The 12,522-nt window shown below is 43.0% G+C and overlaps 1 protein-coding gene across 2 annotated transcripts in view; it reads left to right on the forward strand.

Moving 5' to 3' along the window:
• LOC126387650 (RIMS-binding protein 2) overlaps nt 1-12,522 on the forward strand; it is a 96,784-nt gene that overhangs the window by 62,658 nt on the left and 21,604 nt on the right. For both annotated transcript variants that reach the window (XM_050040240.1, XM_050040241.1), the window contains 8 exons: nt 3,743-3,923; nt 5,203-5,292; nt 5,744-5,949; nt 7,442-7,548; nt 8,491-8,600; nt 8,687-9,562; nt 11,111-11,262; nt 11,911-12,387. In XM_050040240.1, coding sequence (XP_049896197.1) covers nt 3,743-3,923; nt 5,203-5,292; nt 5,744-5,949; nt 7,442-7,548; nt 8,491-8,600; nt 8,687-9,562; nt 11,111-11,262; nt 11,911-12,387 — 2,199 coding nt within the window. The remainder of the gene's footprint in view (nt 1-3,742; nt 3,924-5,202; nt 5,293-5,743; nt 5,950-7,441; nt 7,549-8,490; nt 8,601-8,686; nt 9,563-11,110; nt 11,263-11,910; nt 12,388-12,522) is intronic.

The raw sequence follows: 12,522 nt of genomic DNA on the forward strand, positions 1-12,522 counted from the left end.
CAGTCTTCTTTCAGCATTGGCAGTATAAAAGCAAAATCGGGGAGTGCAGCAAAATGGCGCCTACCTACTTTTATTTATACAGAATGCAGCTTTTTCGGGGCAATGGGGGGCGTGAGCAAGTAACAAAACGTGTAGCTCAGCGTGACGTAAACAGTGACGTACTCTGAGGGAAGCCGCGGCTGGTCAATCCTTCGGCTATTCTCTCATAAGTTAGCCCGTCCTTCACCGTTCCCGTCATTTGAAGGTTAATGGCCTCTTCGTTTGCGAGGGCAAGGAGGGCGTGCAATTCTTTGTCTCCCCAGTTGCTCATCTTTACAGTGTTTGTCAGGTTTGCGTTTCCCTCTTACTACTAGTACTAGCTGCTCATTCCTGCTATCAGCTGTGTCCTGTTTATCCACCGCCAGTGGGTCGCACGTGCAGCGTCATCAACATCTCCTCCCACAAGTCTTCAACAGCCCCTCCCGTGGCGGAAGGGCGCCTCGTTCTTTTTAAACCAAAAAGCTTCCAACAATATGACGACCCTACGAGGCGGAAAATTGGGCACCTCGGATCAATTTGCCAATCCGGCTCTGTGTGTCTAAACGCTCACAGCTTGCCGGCAAAACGGCCCAACATTAGCTGAAAATCAAGCAGTGTAAAAGGGTCTCCTGATTTACCTCCCGACAAACAGAGAAATCTGGTCTGGGACCTTGGTTGGTACCAAATTTCAGCACAGAGTATCTTGTATTGTGAGAGGTGTGCAGATCCAGTGTGAAACCTCTCAAACTGTTTACAGGCTCATCGGGGCCACTCTGATGATTTGATGCTAACGTTAGCTAGCATACTTTTGACTGAAATTAAAACTGACATAAAATCTCACCTCCAGTTCTCACTGAAGTATAGACAACCCAAGCTGACCATTTTCTCATTGAGAACCCTTTAGCCGTCTGCTTTTGTTTTTCTCACTGCAGTGTTATTAACATTAACGTTTGAGATTAGAGACAAGAACATCTATGAAGATGCTCCTGATGTGTCTGATGCACCCTGATTTCAGTATCACTTAAGAATTTAAAACTCTTTTAATCAGAGCCTGGCTTACAATTAACCACAGCTAATTTTAGAAAAGCCACCGCAAGAAAACACACTCTTTGTTTAGAATATCAAACGGACAATAGATCATGGAGGTTTGTTTCTGGTTGCTAGCAGTAGCAACATGGCTAACTCTAGCAGCCAGAAACACAGATATTTGTTTCTTTTCTTCTGGCTTCTGTTCAAAGCAAGAAACAACTGTAACAAACCCAATTTAAACTAGAAACCCTGATCTCAGTGCTATGATACTGGCACAGTAAAACATCTGGTAGTATTAATAAGTAGGCAACTTAAAGCAAAAGACTTGTTTATATCCACTTTAGGTTCACAGTGTTATACGTATACTGCAGTTGCCAGCAGTATCAGCCCTGCAGTAATTAGTCTTCCATAAATGCTTCATGTGGCCGCAGAGGCCCATTTGATGCAGATGCAGTTTTTCAGGTTACCGAAGTGTGTGTAAAATCAGGTCATTCACATGAGACCAGAAAACAGTGTATGTGGCATAGTTAATGCTCCCAGCTGCACCGAGCACACTTACCATGCTCATTTGATCTGATGATACCGAGGTAAACTCTCCCTGCGTATATACCCAACATGTCACTGATTGCTGTTTGTAATTGAGCATTCATTTGAGGTTTCCAAGTGATTTCTCTCAGCGTTTTAGCGTCTCAGCTCAGTGTAGCCAGATAACGACTCGCTTTGCGTAGGTGAGAGCTAACAGGAAATGTTGTTGAGACAGTTTCGTGCAGAAGCCTCCATCAGATCTGCCTGCCAGGAAACTCCCACCGCAACCTGAAGTGAAATCAGCCACATATAGAAACTCAGAGGAGCTGAGACAAACCTCTGTAGTATTCTGGCAAATAAGCCTGCAGTCTAGTGGCTTTGTTGAAGTGAGTGAAGTGTAAAACAGAAGCACGTAATTTAACTTCTCATCATAACATATGCTGCCCCTCCAACTCTGGGTTTTACTCCTGTTTCCCGTCTTGCCAGAAAGCGACCTGCCTTTATTCCTTTCCCTTTTTCTTTCCGCTGAGCTTGTGATTCTCTGTCTTTTGTGTTTGATGACAAATGTTTAACAGATGTCGTCTGTCTTGCAGAAACCTAACCTCACATTGCAGTATTTCATTTTAAAATGTCTTATTTATAAGCAACAGTGTGTTTACTGTTTGTTTGTGTCCATCCACCTAAATAATCATAACTGTGGAAGATCAAAGTTTTCAACAGTAACCCAGTTAGTGGCTGTGCAGGCAAAAAAGGTTTCTGCATGACTCTGATAATTTAAGTTGCTTTTACATACAGGGCCCTGTTTTAATTGTGCAAGCACAACGACAATCGCAAGGTAGTGTGTGTGTGTGTGTGTGTGTGTGTGTGTGTGTCCTGCTGCCTTCAGATGGCTGCACAGATTTAATTAACTAAAGAAGAAGCTTTTTATGAAGCAGCTGTGGATACCAGATACTGTCAAAATCACTCGATAAATGCAGATGTTCCTGCTTTATCCACATCAAATGTTCTTTTTTGATGCTTATTTAAATGCATCTACTAGTCAGAGAGTGTTTTATAAGTTTGCTGGTGGTTCAAGCACCAAACTGGCACCTGAGTGACGCCAGAAACAGAAATCTAAATATCTATTCTCAGAATCTTAGATACATTTTTTCGATGAAATACCAACGACTGGCTTTGCGGTGACTCATTTGAAGGACCCTCCCACCTGTTTGCACCTCTCCTCTTACAGTACCTGTGCATCATGCACTCTGCACTGGCCACTAAAATAACACACAGACGGACAAAGCGAATTTCAAGGTCAGAAAAAAATACCAAACTGTCGGAGCACTGCTTGCGCTTGTCGTCGTGCTGCAAAGAAAATAGGGCCCACAGGGTTAGATCAATCCACATGACTGATGTGTTACAATACAAAACTCAAGATCCACCTCAAAGGGGACCTGTTATGCTTTTCCAGATTTTTTGTGATAATGTTACATTGTTGGATGTTCATATTAAACATGGCCAAAGTTTCATATAACAAGGTAAACGTCTGTAAAAGTAATCTGTGTGAGCAAAAATGTCAGGTGTCAGATCGTTCGGATTACTCTGTTTCCAACAAGACAACATGACGTCAGCTTGGGACAGATTTCTTTATATCGTCATCTGCTCCACGCACGCTACTGCATGTGTTTACTTTACATACGCTACTACATGAGGCTACATGCTAACGACAGGGAAACACGTCTTTGTTGCTGATTTTGGATCGTAGTCCTGCTGGAACAGTTGTGTTAAGAAGCTTTTATTGGTGATTATTCATGGTAGAAAGTGCCGCTATTGATTTCCTGGCTGCAATGATGCTGCAGAGACACCGAGATACAGAGGACTTGTGAGGTCTTAAGGAGACAGGCGCTAAAAATACAGGTGTTCCAGCACAAAGAGTGTGAGGAAAGTAAAGTGTTTTTTGAACATTAAAGCATGTAAATGTATTCTAGTATAAACCCCAAAAAATAGCATGAACCTGAAAACAAGCGTAGTAGGTCCCCTTTGAAACACACACCTCTACATGTATGTTTAAACAATACCAACCTGTTCAGCAAAGCTTAGCTCACTTGCTTGCATATCTAGTCAGTTGGTTTAAAACTGCTTTTTTACTGTATGGCTGTCTTTCCTGTCTGTGACGTCTTATGTGTAGTCAAAAGTACGAGAGCTGGAGGACAAATGTCGCAGCCAGAGCGAACAGTTTGGCCTGCTGTCCCAGGAGTTGGAGAAGTTTCGATTGCAGGCCTCGAAGGTGGACGTGGCCGGCTCCAGCCTCCTCACCAACCCCGGCCTCTCAGTTCTGACCAATGGGGTGGGCCTGACTACAGAGCGAGGTGAGCCATGCTGCCATGACATGTACCCACACCCAACAGTGCAACCTGTACAGAGAGAGAATCATAGTTACTCAGGATAGATGCCTTACTGCAATTATCTGTACTTTTCCTTTTGATGTTTAGTGTAAACTGGCAAATACACAGTGGTGTCAACAGCCTTGTTTCCACAAGAGATAATGTCAGGTGATCTGCCTTAATCCGTCTTGTTTTAGGATATTCTAATAGTTGGGTCATTGTCAAATTCAACTGTCACAGTGTAGAACCTTAGTTAGTTTTCAGTTGCAAAGGAAATCTTATCACCAAATAGCCACTGAACCCAGGCACAAAGCATTGCCTCAGTCCTTTTATGTACAAAATGCTTTCAAGAACATCCACGTTTTTTAACTGTCCCATCAGGGGTGCATCCTTTCAGCTGCTCATTATTGGCTTTTTAGTTTCCTTTTAAACAGTAAGGGCACATGAAATAATGCCTAAAATGTCAGTGTATCAATGTTGTTTATCAGTAATTACAAAGTGAGCAGTGTCAGTGCTTGTTCTTGCCACTGACAGGCTCAGATTGTTATTGAGTGTGTGACAACATAATGCACAGGATCCCCACAGAGATAGAGATTTATGTCAATGAGTAAGATCATTTTTGTTTAATTAGAAACAGCCTCGAAATCCGTATCGCCGAACTTACCAAATTCCATTTAAAGAAACAGTAATTTTATTGTGGTAAAACATACTTCATTCAGTGTTGACAGAAACAAAATAAAACTCACAAAAACCATCTTGGTTTGTCTTTCCACTGTTCCAACAACCACCAGCTCTGGTTTGGTTGAAATAAACCCTTAATTCAGCCAGTTAGATGTGAAAACAAGTTGACTCTATACATGCTTAAATTACTGTTTATTCAAATGGACTCTGGTGGGTTTGGTGATAACGATTTCTGGGATTTCTCTGGTTAAATAAAAAGGATCTACCTTTCTATAATGTTGTCAGACACTTGTTAAAAATCTGAGCCTGTCAGTGGCAAAAACACACTTTTAATGGATGTAAATTAACAGTGTGAACATGCCCAGAGTGCAGCTTGCTTGGCCATGTCTGTCTACAGCCATCTCACTTAATACTGGACCAAATTCAAAAAATGTTCCCATCAGTCACTTGGACCCCAAAACATGGGAAAATAGGTTGAAAATTCTGGTTACCCTTTAAATATAACAACAGTGCAAATCTAGTCCAAATCTTTCCTCCTGTATGTGTCCAACCTTTTTCTTCTACACTGTTCATGTGTTTTTAGACTGCACTGGTGGCTCATGGGATATGGTGTCCCTGGGTGAAATAGCCTTCTGGAGTCTCGAGGGAGGTGACACTCTCTCCTGCCCTGAGGGTAATGATCCGCTCGGTACTCTGTCCGTCACTGTTACTCATTATATGTGTTGGGACTGTCACAAGAAGCACGGCATGTTCTAACCCGTCATCTCACCCTCACCATCACAGTCCAGCACTGCAGCGGAGCTTGTCTGTAGTCCTCACCCCCACATGAGGGTCAGTGCTCATGGGCTGAGGTGAGAAATGAACCAGTTAAGCCCCTTAACAGTGCTGGTGTGACACAAGGTAGTGCAACCTCTGACCCCAGACAGATGGACACAGGATTTTTTTTTCCTTCACTGTTTAATCAGCCGGGTTCAACCTTGAGTGTCCTGCATGTCAACCAGTGACCTCACCCACCTTGCTGCTCGTGGATTCAGCCAGTTAAACCAGTGAGAGGGCCGGGGGGGGGGGTCATCTATTAAAGTCATGGATTATGTATTATCTTCTTCCCCTCTCTTTCCTGCTAGATGTGGCTGCTGCACTGCGGCTCGGGGCCACCCCCCACGCTGCAGGGCTGTCCAGGGTGGAGCGCTCGCCCGTCACCAAGCATCGAGAGCTGCCCACCATCAGTGTCAGCAAGTCAGGCTCTTCCTCCAGCAAGTCAGAGACCACACACCTCACCCCCAAGTCTGACACCCACCTCAGTCCGCACAAGTCAAGTCCAACACACGAGGTATCAGCTCTGAGAATCAAAGAATCATCGTACGTTACTCATTTCAGAATAAACACTTGTGTACTGATTATTTCTCAGGAGCAGTTTCAATCACCTTCACACATACTGTTACTAAATACGTGTTTCAACATCCTTTTTTTGCCATGACTAAGACAAGATGATGATGGTTTTTGCTTGACTACATGTACGAGAATGTTGTCCGATGACTAAAAAAGACTAAATATCAACAGACTGACTAAAACTCAGATAGTTCAGGTTATCTTTCACTAAGATATGACTAACATGCCCAGACTTTGAGTCAACTAAAATCTGACCAAAAATGAAAACAGGATGAGGTTGCCTAAATATGATAAAAACTAACAAGGGCATTTAAGCCCATTATAGTCCAATAAAAGGAAAAACACCCCCCAAAAAACCATTCAAATCTTTCAAACACCGTGGAGTCTTCGCTTTAGTTGGAGTACACAGAGTTGCAGCAAGAGGCACCTCCAAGAACCAAACAATGTCTGACAATAAAATGAAGGCTGTGAAAAATATTTGAGTTGTTCGAAAGAGACACGCAACATCAACCTGGGGGCCAGGGTCGATGTAGAAACATCAGACGCTGTCTCCAGACATATGAGAGCCACCTAGACTGAGCCACCTAGACTGAGCCACCTAGTTGATCTAGGGGAAACACTGAACTGTCGCCGTGATATACACTTTGCATGTATGGCAAAGAATGGTTTTCTTTTGACCTGTTATAAATAAGTCAGGTTTAGTGTTAATTTTAATCCTTGGTCGGAAGTTTGGTGTCTTAATGTTCACCTAGGTCACATCGATATGCAGGACTCCTGCCTGCAGCTCTTCCGCTTTCTTTGTTTCTACATGGTCAGGCAGATTGCTCATCAAGATTACCAAGACAGCCATGCACGATCACATTGATTGTGGGGACTTAATGGATTAAAAAGCCCTCCTTAACCTCCCTGTCATCTCACGCGAGGACAGAGACTGTAGCTGAATATGCCACAGCTCCCTCTGCTCATTCACGAGAGGAGTCATTTGGTGTTTTTGTTGTGCCATGTGTCCACAGAGTCAGTGTCAGGTCTTGTACGGTAGACAGGTCGGTGGTCTTTTCATCTCGTCAGCACACATTTCAATAAAGCTCATATTTAGTGAGATAATCCATTCGCCACTGTGGATTATGAAGGTTATACGGTAGTAGTTGTAAGTGATTATCCTTAAAAAGGTTTTCCCAGGGAGCTATAAATATACACACCCTCTTATTGTGTCGTGTGTGACAGCTATGAATGGAAATCACAATCAGGTATCCAAGTGATTCTCTACTAACAGTGACTCACTGATATTAACTCACCTTATAACAAGAATATCGTACTCAGTATCATCATATGAGATAGATGTCTTTTTAATTAGTTTTTGCACAGCAATGCAAGCAGTTTTAGTATTACCTAAACAATCCAAACCATTTATCTTTTGTTCATGGTGTTCTCAGGTGGACACTGCCAGTGAAGTGGAGGAGCTGGATATTGATGTAGCCCCAGCTCCTTACACAGCCAGCAGAGGAGCAGCAAAGCTTCAGGTTTTCATTGCCAGATACAGGTAAGTATCAAACTTCGGAAAGGTTTAGCAAAGGATAACTTCAGTGTTTGTTCAACCTGGACCCAATTTTACCTTGTTTTTTTGTCTAAGTGAAATATAAAGACAATCATTTTTTGAAATTGGTCCAGTATTTAGAGACAACGATACGGCCACAGTGTCACTGTACATCTGCTAAAAGTGTTTCTTTTTGCGACTGACAGGCTCAGATTGTTATTCTAAATGTCTGACAACATTATTGAAACAATCTCTGCAGAGCTAGACCTTTTTGTCAAAGAGAAAGATCCTTTTTTTAACCAGAAACAGCTACAAAAATCACCTTCGCAAAACCCACCAGATTCCATTTAAATACACAGTAATTTTATCATCATAAAACACACATATTTCAAAGTGGACAGACACAAAATTAAACTCAGAAAAATCATCTTGGTTCATTTTTCCACTATTCCAGCAACGACCAACTCTGGTTTGATTAAAATTAACTCTTAAATTTCTGAGTTAGATGTGAAAATATGCTGGCTTTATGCATGCTAAAATTACTCTTTATTTAAATGGGGTTTGGTAGGTTTGGCAGTGGCTATTTTGGGTCTGTTTCTGGTTAAACAAAAAGTATATTACTTTTTAACAAAAAGATCTGTCTCTGTGAGGATCCTTTCCATAATGTTATTTAATAATAATGTTAACATTTACAATAACTATCTGAGCCCATCAGTGGCAAAAACAAACACGTTTAATGGACATACATTGACCGTACCAACATGCCCCAAGTGGTTACTTGCACCCTTTTTCAACTAACTAAATTCTGGATGAATTTAAAAAATTATTGTTCCCGTTAGTCCCTTAGACACAAAACTATGAGAAAATAGTTTCCAGGTTGAAAAATATGGGACTTACCCTTTAATATGTGTTTTAAAAATGACTTCATGGTAAATTAATTTTCTCCAGCTATAATCCGTATGATGGCCCCAATGACAACCCTGAAGTGGAGCTTCCTCTCACTGCTGGAGAATACATCTACGTGTATGGAGACATGGATGATGATGGCTTCTATGAAGGTAAATCTTGAGTATTAATTGTTGCATCTACAGTTTCATATTTCTGTCTTGTCATGGTACTCAGTGTTTATTGTGACTCCTCCCAGGTGAGCTGATGGATGGACGGAGAGGGCTGGTCCCCTCTAACTTTGTGGAACGTGTATCGGATGACGATGTCATGAGCACACACCATCCAGAGACGGGGGACATGTCCCATAACTCCTTGCTAGACAGCAGCCTGCACAGTGCCAGCCACCAGCATCACCTCCACGTGGGTGTCAGCGCCTCGGAAAGGACCGAGGTGTCTGCCGCCTCCGGCCCTGCCTCAGCCCCCTCAGATTCAGCATCGGCCTTGGCTGTCCCAGCCCCCCTCACCAACGGCCTGGACTTGGATTTGGAGGAGGTGGGAGTGGACATTGTGCCTTACCCACGTAAGCTCACCCTCATCAAGCAGCTTGCCAAGAGCATCATCATCGGCTGGGACCCTCCGTTGGTGCCGGCTGGGTGGGGCAATGTGTGGAGTTATAATGTGTATGTGGACCAGGAGCTGCGGCTCAATGTGCCCTTCGGTGCCCAGACCAAAGCGGTGCTGGAGCGGCTGGACATAAACCTCAAGGCCTACCGTGTGTCAGTGCAAAGCCTGACAGAAAAGGGCCCCTCAGACCAGCTGCGTTGCAGCATGCTGGTCGGTCGGGACGTTTGTGTGGCGCCCACGCAACTGCGTGTGGAGAGGATCACCGCCACCTCTGCCAACCTGACCTGGCTGCCCAGCAACAGTAACTATGTGCACATTGTGTCCTTGAATGAGGAGGAGTGTGAGCTGGTGAAGGCTGGCTGCTGCTCGCTGTGCCTCAATAACCTCCTGCCCAGCCTGCAGTACACGGTCAAAGTGGAGGCACGGCCACACCGCACGCCATGGGAGTTACCTGTGGAGCGGCGTGAACACAGAAGCGCTACCATCACCTTCACCACACTGATGGCAGGTCAGGATTTAGTGTTTTATGTAATATCAGATGTTCTTTATCTACACTTACACATCTGTGTTCTATGGGTCATGAATCAATAAGACTAATTTCCTGCATTTAAAATCTAATATATTTATGTTGGACAAGAGAAGGTACAGAGCATGTAAGGACGAGTGGAGCTCAAATGTTGGATCCAGAAGGTTTAATTTGGACAACTTTTTGAGAATCTTTAACTAACTAAACTGTTGGGCAGCGATTCTTAAGTTAGGACAACACAGTTAGCAGAGCGTTATGTGAGCTCAGTGTGTTGTATCCTGCAGTCCAAATTAAAACCTTATATTCAGCAGTGGTGATTCTGAACCCCTCACACAAGAACATTAGTTTATTCATGAGAGCCGCTCTGACTCGCCTTTTCTTTGAGTGTATTGCTTCAAAGGAAAGGGAAATAGGTGACTTGGTTGGTCATGATAAAAGGGAAAAATAGACACAGCATATTGTTGCAATATTTGATGTGGCAATATTGTCTTGATACACAGACACCAAGTAGTGATTTTTTAATGATATAAATCATAAATGTTACTTCCTCAGTCCACTAGATATATTTTTGCTGCAATAAAAATGATTGCAGTGAGACGAAGAGACTGAAAGCCCCATCTTACGACATGAAAACAGATGTTGACGAAAACACTTTTTTTAACTTGCAATATTTTGCCGTATATGTCGTGGAAATACTCAAGAATTTGCAGTATGCAATAATATTGTGTCGTGACTCATACTTAGACTCACACTCAGACTCACACTCACTCCCAATATCCTACACAAATCAGCTTCATACATATTTCTGAGTAGCTGCAGTGGAAATTTTATTCTAGCTTATTTTAATACAATTCAAACTAAGCTAATTGCTAAGAGGGAATTATTTTACGAGGACATTATGACCAGAGGGATTGAAATATGTCAGACTGCAACAGAAACAGTAAAAAAAAAAAAAAAAGAGGTAATTACCGAAACACCCTTTCCTTTTTTGTTTAATATTTTCCTGCCCTGGCCTCTCATATTCTCATAAATCTCATATTATTGGGATTCCATGTAAACAGGGAAGCAAAATGTAAGGTCTTTTAATATTTTGGTGAGAATTGAGTCACTGATGTTGAGTTTATTGAATCCCAACCATCATTTAATGTCAGTTTGTGGCGGCAGTATATATCACCACTCTACTCCCAGTCAACAATATTTAATTTTTCATGAATAAATCTTAAACTTAAGATGCTTATGTGTGATTAGTGTCAGTAGCTTTGAGTTGTTTTTCTCTAAATGATCCTTCAAATTTGCTTAAGTTTCATGCCCACAGTCTGGGAACTCAGGTATATGGTTTCTACATTTCTTAATGTCCCCTTAGAGTTTTAGATGGCTTCTTTTTCTCTCCATAGAATCATGTCCCCTTTGTGATAATAATCTCTTATCCCATGCACTGTAATTTCAGTATGAGTAAATATGAATATAAAAACTTTTTTTATTATTTTTTGCTTGCCTCTGGCTGTGGTATGATGCTTTCCATCCCTGCAGGTCCCCCTGATGCTCCTCTGGATGTCCAGCTGGAGCATGGCCCTTCCCCGGGCATCGCCCTCATCAGCTGGCTGCCAGTCACTATAGATGCTGCCGGGACCTCCAATGGAGTCCGTGTCACTGGATACACTATTTATGCTGACAAGAAAAAGGCAAGAACTTGGAGTGTTTGTTGGACTAAGCAGTGCGTTTTGGTTTAATCGTAGTATTTATGGAGTCGAATGAAGAATCCAAAAACGGAGAAATTTCCTGATGTATTCAACTCATAGGGGTCTACATTTAACAGCAAAACTATATCAAAACATCCATTTACAAACTCTCACACAACTCATGCAGTATAATCCAAGTCTGATTTATCCAGTCATATGCGTTTTTAAGCGTTTTTTTGTTAGCGCCAGCGTCATCTTTCAGTTGTTCTCAATGAGCAGCGAGTCTTTCTTGGGAGCAGATCAGCCAGCGTACACTGGGTGTTACTGGCGAGTGTTGTGCTTAAAGTCGACTGTGTAGTCAACCCTCTGGTAATGTTTCGTTAAGTTAGCTACCTGGCTAATGTCAGTGTCAAGATATTGTTGTCATAGAAACAAAACCCATTATACGTCATTAAAAAAAGCACCGCCAGCGCTTTTCTGGTCACAAGCCCTAAGAATGTTCTCCTGTTTTGGATTCTTCGTTCACCTATGAGGCATGAGAGAACAACAAAATTGTCTTCATGTATTCAGTGTAGCATGGGGTAAGTAATTGACACAAATGGTCATTTGGGGGTATTCCTTGAAAATGTACCTGTTGCTCTCCTATCCTAGGTGCTGGAGGTGTCTTCCCCAACAGCCGGCAGTGCCCTGCTGGGCCCCTCTCAGATGCAGTCCTTGCTGGCAGCTCAGGAGCTCACTGTCCGCACCATGTCCGCCCATGGGGAGTCCTGTGATTCTTTACCAGTCAATGTGCCCTCCAAGCTGGCTGCCATCATGACAGGTCCAGCTGTCGCCGCCCCAGTTGTGCCACCCCTACCCTGCAACCCTACGGGTTCCAGTAACCTGCCCTCTCCCCAGTCCTACGGGAACTCTGCTGCCAAAGTCTCCATGCTGCCCAGCCCTTTGCCACCAGACACAAACATCACTGGCCTCACAGTGGAGGCTGCTGCCAACTCCCCTCACGCTCTCCACCCAGAAGGTCTTCTCTTAACTACTTCATATGTGAACGCTTGGGCCAACCCCTGTTCTGCTGCTGCCTTGGCTGTATGTGAGGCCACATTACCAGTTGCCTCCACCATTACTCCAGTGGTAATACTTACTCTTCCATCCTCATATATATTTATATATGTATGAGAGACCACAACTTGTTTGTTGTCCTTCCAGTTCATGCCAGTGTTCTAAAACAACTGGGAGTTAGTTATTGCAATTTAGCCTGGTGATTTG

Source organism: Epinephelus moara, chromosome 3, assembly GCF_006386435.1.
Source record: "Epinephelus moara isolate mb chromosome 3, YSFRI_EMoa_1.0, whole genome shotgun sequence".
Classification (NCBI taxonomy): domain Eukaryota; kingdom Metazoa; phylum Chordata; class Actinopteri; order Perciformes; family Serranidae; genus Epinephelus; species Epinephelus moara.